General features: G+C 37.2%; 1 protein-coding gene across 1 annotated transcript; it reads right to left on the reverse strand.

Moving 5' to 3' along the window:
• Positions 1 to 755: 755 nt before the first annotated feature.
• LOC113039855 (transcriptional regulatory protein AlgP) lies at positions 756 to 5,721 on the reverse strand. Its single transcript, XM_026197977.1, has 8 exons — positions 5,195 to 5,721; positions 4,535 to 4,643; positions 4,267 to 4,388; positions 3,773 to 3,871; positions 3,463 to 3,659; positions 3,088 to 3,151; positions 2,944 to 3,006; positions 756 to 1,815 (listed from the first exon to the last, which is right to left on the reverse strand). The coding sequence occupies exons 1-8, from the start codon at positions 5,429 to 5,431 to the stop codon at positions 1,075 to 1,077; spliced, it is 1,632 nt and encodes a 543-aa protein (XP_026053762.1). The 5' UTR covers positions 5,432 to 5,721; the 3' UTR covers positions 756 to 1,074.
• Positions 5,722 to 6,771: the final 1,050 nt, after the last annotated feature.

Here is a 6,771-nt window from a genome sequence, read left to right on the forward strand (position 1 = left end):
ACTGGCGATTTTAGCAGAATGGAAATTTTTCTGTGAGAGTTGCATGTAATACAGTATGACCAGTGTTGGAATGGTTACTTTGGCAATATAATAGGTTACAGATTGCAAGTTACCCCATTTGAAATGTAATATAAGTAGTGTAACGATTTCAAATACTATATCAATGTTACTGATTATAGAATGAGTACATTTCAAATAAATGTTTTCAACTGTTTATCATTTTGAAACAATTTGAGCAGGCAGTACTCAACACAGATCACTTTTAGACTTTCATAATCCTTCAATTAAAATAATTTCATTTTTAAAGCAGCCAAAACAAAATCGATCACTTTTTAGCTTTTAATTTGGAATTGTTCGGAGCTTAAATCTGTTGACTTTAGCAATCTTTGTTGCATTATGTGCCAATGGTGACCATTCAAAACTGGGGAAACGGCACATGTAAAAAAAATTCTCCAAAGTTTGCATGCCTGTAACTCAAGTAGTATTGAAGATATCTTAATGCCCTTTTAGATATTGGGTCTTAAACTTTACTTTTGGTAACTTCATTTTTAAGGCCCTACATTGTTCGGTTCAACAGATTTTGGAATTGCAATATGGCTATTCATAGGGATTTTTTTTTTCCTGTTAAATTTGTTTTTTTGTAATTCAATTGTGTAATTTTGTTACGTGTTACTAGTTACTCCTAACACTGAATAAGACAACCCTCAGATGTTCCTTCTACAACACAAAACCCAGATGGCTTTATAAAGGGTTGAAAAAAAATGTTTATTCATCTTCTAAGAAAAAAAAAAACACTCTTAACATGTGGAACAACAAAAATACAACATTATTTTATGGTTATACCATTAGACAGAATTATATCTGATTTCCACCATCGAGTGTCCGTAAATGCTAAACTCAAAATATTCACTAGAGAGCACCAAACTACTCCCTCCAAGTCTAAAAGTCTACTGTAAATTACATAATTGCAAATTAAAACGTTTTCAAAAATAGGTCTGTCCTGAATGAGAGTAAGAACATATGAAAACAACTTCATGAGCTGGAGGAATTAACTGATCTTCTACTGATTCTCCTCTACTTTTTCTTACCAGCAATTCTCTTTGAGCGGCGGAGGCCTCCGACATCACCCTCCTGGGCTTCTGGGGCAGTGGTAGGTTTGGAGGCAGTCTGGGCTTTTAGGGTGGCAGTAGGTTTGGAGGGTTTTGGTGCAACAGGAGCAGAAGTAAGTTTGGATGGTTTTGGAGCAGGAGCTTTGGAGGTTTTTAGCGCAGGAGGTGAGGCAGGAGGTTTGGACGCAGTCTGGGCTCTCAGGGTGGCAATAGGTTTGGAGGTTTTTGGTGCATCAGGAGTAGAAGTAGGTTTGGAGGTTTTTGGAGCAGGAGAATGTTCGGAGGGTTTTGGAGCAGGAGCTTTAGAGGTTTTTATTGCAGGAGGTGAGGCAGATGGTTTGGATGCAGTCTGGGCTCTCAGGGTGGCAGTAGGTTTGGAGGTTTTTGGTGCATCAGGAGCAGAAGTAAGTTTGGAGGGTTTTGGAGCAGGAGAATGTTCGGAGGGTTTTGGAGCAGGAGAATGTTCGGAGGGTTTTGGAGCAGGAGCTTTAGAGGTTTTTAGCACAGGAGGTGAGGCAGGAGGTTTGGATGCAATCTGGGTTCTCAGGGTGGCAGTAGGTTTGGTGGTTTTTGGAGCAGGAACTTTGGAGGTTTTTGGAGTAGAAGAAGAGGCGGGAGGTTTGGGGACTGAAGGGTGTTTAGGGGCAGTAGAGGGTTTGGTGGCTCTCTTGCCTTTTTGCCGTGGTTTAGATGACTGTGGTGTCTCCTGCAAGAGTCAAAAGCAAATTTCAATGATTAAAAATGTGTAGGTATAAATTAAAGGCCTGTTTACACTAGGGCTGCACAATTTAATGAATTAAATCAAAAAGGCAATAAATTGTGATTAGGCAGAAGCTTTGATTGTCATGCGTATCTTTCAGTGAAGCACAGTTCTGTGATCAGTAATAAATGTCCACCCAAAGGCCAGAGGGCGCTCTCGCGCTGAAAATCAAAATATGCCCCACAGAAAAAAAATTAAAGAGTGCCTGTCCGCTGCAGCTGAATAAACAGAAGATTTAACTGCTTTCATTGATTCAACATGACTAATAAAAACAAGACTACAGTAACTAAATGGATTACCTGAGTTATTATTATAACAATTTTTAGCATAATTAAGTATATAGCTACTGTATAATGAAATGCTATTCGACATAGCCTTTATCACTGCTTAAAATACAATGAAATATTGTGCGCCCGAAATATTTTAAGAAGCCACATCCTCTCACAGAAAGATTTATTTTAAACACTCGACTAACGTTATGAAATGAATTTGGAGTAAATACATGTTATTAAATACAGTTTTTCCATGTTTATTTAAAGTCTAAGATTATGAACGTGATTTTGCATTGATTATCAGAGAACTATAGCTCTGTGTAGTAAATGCTGCTCCACCTGAAAGCAGGTGATGGAGATTTACTGCTAATCACAGAACCCGGCTTTACTGACTAAATATGCATGACAATCGCGATTGATCGCATTCGATTAATCGTGTAGCCCTAGTCCACATCAAGAGCAATAACCATTAGCGTTCTCATAGACAGCAGATAATGTTTTGTTTATTACAAGCGCACTGCAGTTTTATAGTCTGCTGCTGCTCAAACTCTTCAAAGTCAGGTGGATTTTGATTGGCTGTCAATGCTTTTATCACTCATTAGCTGGAAAATAACGCTCTTTAAGTGCTTCCAATGATAGAATTCCTCCGTTATCATTTAAAATTCCTCTCATTTAGAATGAGTATTAAAATTACAGTTGCCATTACAGTTATTGTCATTGTCGTAAGAGGCCTTCATGTCTGCTAAGCTCTAAAAGTATCAGCTAGGACACAGAAAACTGTAGTCAAAAGTGATCCACTAACCTCTTTACAGGACAGCTGGGATTCCAGAGCAGATATTTCTGCTTTCAGCGCATCTACGTTTACCTTCCCACAAAAAAAAAAGGATAATCTTAAGTGCGAAATGTTTAAAATATACATATTTCCAACATTCCAACTAGCGGTTACCTTGATTTGTTTGATGGTTTCCTTGAAACTGTCAATGTCCTTCATGAGTAGCTCCTCCTTTTCTCTAGAAACAGAATAAATGTAGATGTATCAAAAATCTACAAACTGCTAATAGGCAGCAACAATTTTAGCATGTTGAGAAGACCTGATTAATTAGCGACTGAGCAAACTGTTTTCTTCTGGTGGACAATAAAACTGGCAAACATTTTACAGACATACAAGTTGGGACACAGAAGGCTTTGGGGTAAGAAACCAGCCCAGAGCACTCCAGCAACCACATGCTAACATTTTAGCATCATGCTAGTGAGTTTTGCATGGGTAAGTACCACTAGAAACGCCATTCTTTCATTGTTTCGGGAGCTGTCTGGTTAATACCTCGATACTTGTGCTTTTTCCAGCTCTTTGTTGAGTTTGCTGACCTCTGCCTTCTCCTCAGCAGTAGTGCAGAGCACATCAGCAACCTTTAGCTTGGCAAGGAGCGCTTTAAGATCAAGCCCTTCCAGCTGACTAGAGCTCTGGGACCTCAGAAGTATTTCCTTAGAAATTTGCTGTAAACGTTCACACGACGCCACCTCAAACAGCAGAGCCACAAATACTGAGATCAGACAGGTGGTTGACAAGCATCACTTTATGGGAACGGTGGATACGAAGTGACAAAATGCATTATAAAAGCATCATGTATTACCTTAGAAAGCTCTGCTTGTATTTTGTCAAGCGCAGCAAAGCCCATGTCCCGCATTTGTTTCATGCTCTTCAGAGACTTCTTCAAGTCGCTTAACTCTTGCTGTAAACCAAATTGTCATTAAAACGTCCCCTTGGTTCAATTAAATTCTCAGGGTGAAAAGGAAATGTTTATGCCAATGGACAGTTTAAGCATAAATGGGAAAATAACAAGAATGTGATATTTTGTATGCATACTGTGTGCAATAGCAAAATTTCGATGTGTTCATAATTAAAAATCATATAAACAATGGTTTTAAACCAAATCTGGTGTAAAAATCGGAATAATAATATTGCAAATAAGCTGAGATTATTCTGAGATGATAACTGGACAGCAATTGCTACAATTGGAAATGTTTAACACTGCACAACATGCAGTTCTTTTTAAAATAGCATGCAGCATTCAGTGTATACTACGCAGAACACTAATATTCCATCCAAAAATATGCACTCCTTGACCTGTGCCTGTTGAACTCGCTTTTTCCGTTTGGTTTGATAGACAAACTCCAGGTCTGTGTCGGTCCATTTGTACCCCTGCATTCCCTGGATGAAGATTTCAGGATCGGGATTCCCAGAGTTTGCTGGACAGTCATGAAAGTGAATATTAAAGCAATTAAATCATGCTGAACAGGAAACAGTAAGTATATGTATGTGGTGCGGTACCATTACTATCAAATATAAGAACATGGAGAGATGTGTGAATATGACAGTGAGTCTATGAAATCACCCGATGCAGCGGTAGAACTTGACCTCCTGACCGACTTCCTCTCATCTTTAACTTTAGGATGCTGGAGAACTTCATTAGATCCATTACAAGAAAGGGGTTTCGTTATTTCCTTTAAAACAAGATTTTTAGTATGTTTAGTTATTACCTTTTTGGACTCATTAAGAACTTTTATGAAGTGATTACTAAATATATGACATTTAAAGGTCTCAATAAATTGCAAACTTTCATCCGAAGCACAAATTTATACATTTTATATAACTACACCAGAAAGCGAGAGAGAATTTTAGCTTTCATTACATATTTATGTACTAAATGTTTAGTTTTATTTTTTGACTTATATATATATATATATATATATATATATTAATTTCAGGGTTATTTAATTACTCTTATGACATTGAGCAGAAATAATATTTATAATTTTGCTCATAATGTGGATTAAGCCTATCAGTCCATTTGTTATATTGGAAAACGCATGAGGCCAAAACATTCAGCACATTTTGGACAGGCCAGAATATTCTCATGATAAAAAAGGAATAAAGGAAAGAAAATGTGTGTATTAACAGCTATATATCCATACACACTGATATTTGCATGTGAGTAACACGAATGTCGCACTGATAAAATACTATCGTTGTGTTTGTTTGTTTGTTTGTTTACCTGGCCACATGGCTCATCTTTGAGCCCTTGTTCTGACGCTGGAGAACCATCTGGTTTGCTGGGGGGGCTTGTTGTTACTCCTTCACTTTTAGATGGAGGTGTCCTGTCTAACTGTCGCCCGGCAGATATAATATTTGGCTGCTCGTCGATTATTGATTGCGCGAGTGAAGGCGTATCATGCCAATCCAAATTGCGCACATTTTTGGTGCGTTTAATCCTGCCTGCCTTCGAGCTCATTTGAGCTGCCGGTGTTTTTAACTGTTAAACAGACCAACTGATGTTATTTGAAGGAAATGCTACAATTTTGACGCCCTTAAACTGCATACGATTTTAAAAGTGAGCTCAAGCAGAGTGAAGCTGAGTTCCTACATGAGCTGATCAGTGCTAATGGCTCTTGGTGGCCACTGGGATAATAAACAGCAGCACAGGCTACTTGTAGCGCTCATTAAAGTTGTTAAACTCATGACAGATGCAGTGCATATTTTTGCTCGTCAATATAATATATATTTTCTCTGTGTTACATATACCACCCAGGCTCAACTATATACATTTTTTGAATTTTAATGTTTACTGAGCAGGCCTCTAACAGCTCAGACGGTTTCAATGAATGAAGTGAACCGACAGAGGGCGCTGTACCATTTCTCAGGCAAAGACTGTGACTGACCGCATCGAGGCTACTCTTAAATTGTAAAATGCCGAACCAAATGGCATGGCCAATTGCATTAATAATGATAACAATGATATTTATTGATAATTTATCCTCTAATGCAGAGAGATTCAGACATTTTAAGTGTGGCTATCTGTAAGTGTTAGAATACTTTATTGGGGCTATTGTACTATGTATAAAATAAGAATAATGGTACAGACAAACCAAAATGTATTCAGACACCGTCAACATTTCTCACATTATTACAGCTTATTCGGTATAGTTTAGAAAATGGTTATAACATATGACAAGAACTCAGAGTTAAACTGTGTCAGAACGAATTAATCTTGATCATTTCAGATAACTTTGATAGAATGTGTTATGAATTTGGTTAATAGCTGTCAGGTGTTAAATTTAAGTACACAATTAGATAATACTACTTTAGGTCAAGCAATTACCAAGCAATGCTTAATTTTGTTCAGTCTGTGGTGTCAAAAAGGTTGCATTAGGAATTAAAGAAAAGACACTTAAGCAAAACATGGTCAGGTCAAAGTGTCTGGATAATTTTTGGTCCCAAAGTTTTATAAATGTTACTGGTAGTTACCTTTATGAAGACTTTTTTGATATACTATGTAACAGTTTACTTTATTTTGCTATCCTTACTTATAATAAACTGTAGTGTCCTGCACCCACTCCTGTAAAAAATATATCAAAAATTATATCTGGGTGTCTGAATCATTTTAGGCTTGACTGTACGTCTCTCAGTTAAAGTCAAAAGTCTGGTGTCAAATGAAGAGCAGAGATCATGTATATTCAGAAAAAAATGTAAAGTATAACTTTATTGAAAACAGTGGAAAACTCGTTATGAAAAAGCAAAGCGAAACAATGTATAATGTGTCATATGATGTGTTTAACTCTACAAGTAAGACAA

Source organism: Carassius auratus, chromosome 22 (assembly GCF_003368295.1).
Source record: "Carassius auratus strain Wakin chromosome 22, ASM336829v1, whole genome shotgun sequence".
In the NCBI taxonomy this organism is placed as follows: Eukaryota; Metazoa; Chordata; class Actinopteri; order Cypriniformes; family Cyprinidae; genus Carassius; species Carassius auratus.

Coding starts and splice junctions, on each gene's coding strand:
- LOC113039855 (XM_026197977.1), bottom strand. CDS start 5,431: ATGAGCTCGAAGGCAGGCAGGATTAAACGCACCAAAAATGTGCGCAAT. Junction 4,389..4,534: donor AAGTTCTACCGCTGCATCGG/GTGATTTCATAG, acceptor ATGACTGTCCAG/CAAACTCTGGGAATCCCGAT. Junction 3,660..3,772: donor TACAAGCAGAGCTTTCTAAG/GTAATACATGAT, acceptor CTGCTGTTTGAG/GTGGCGTCGTGTGAACGTTT.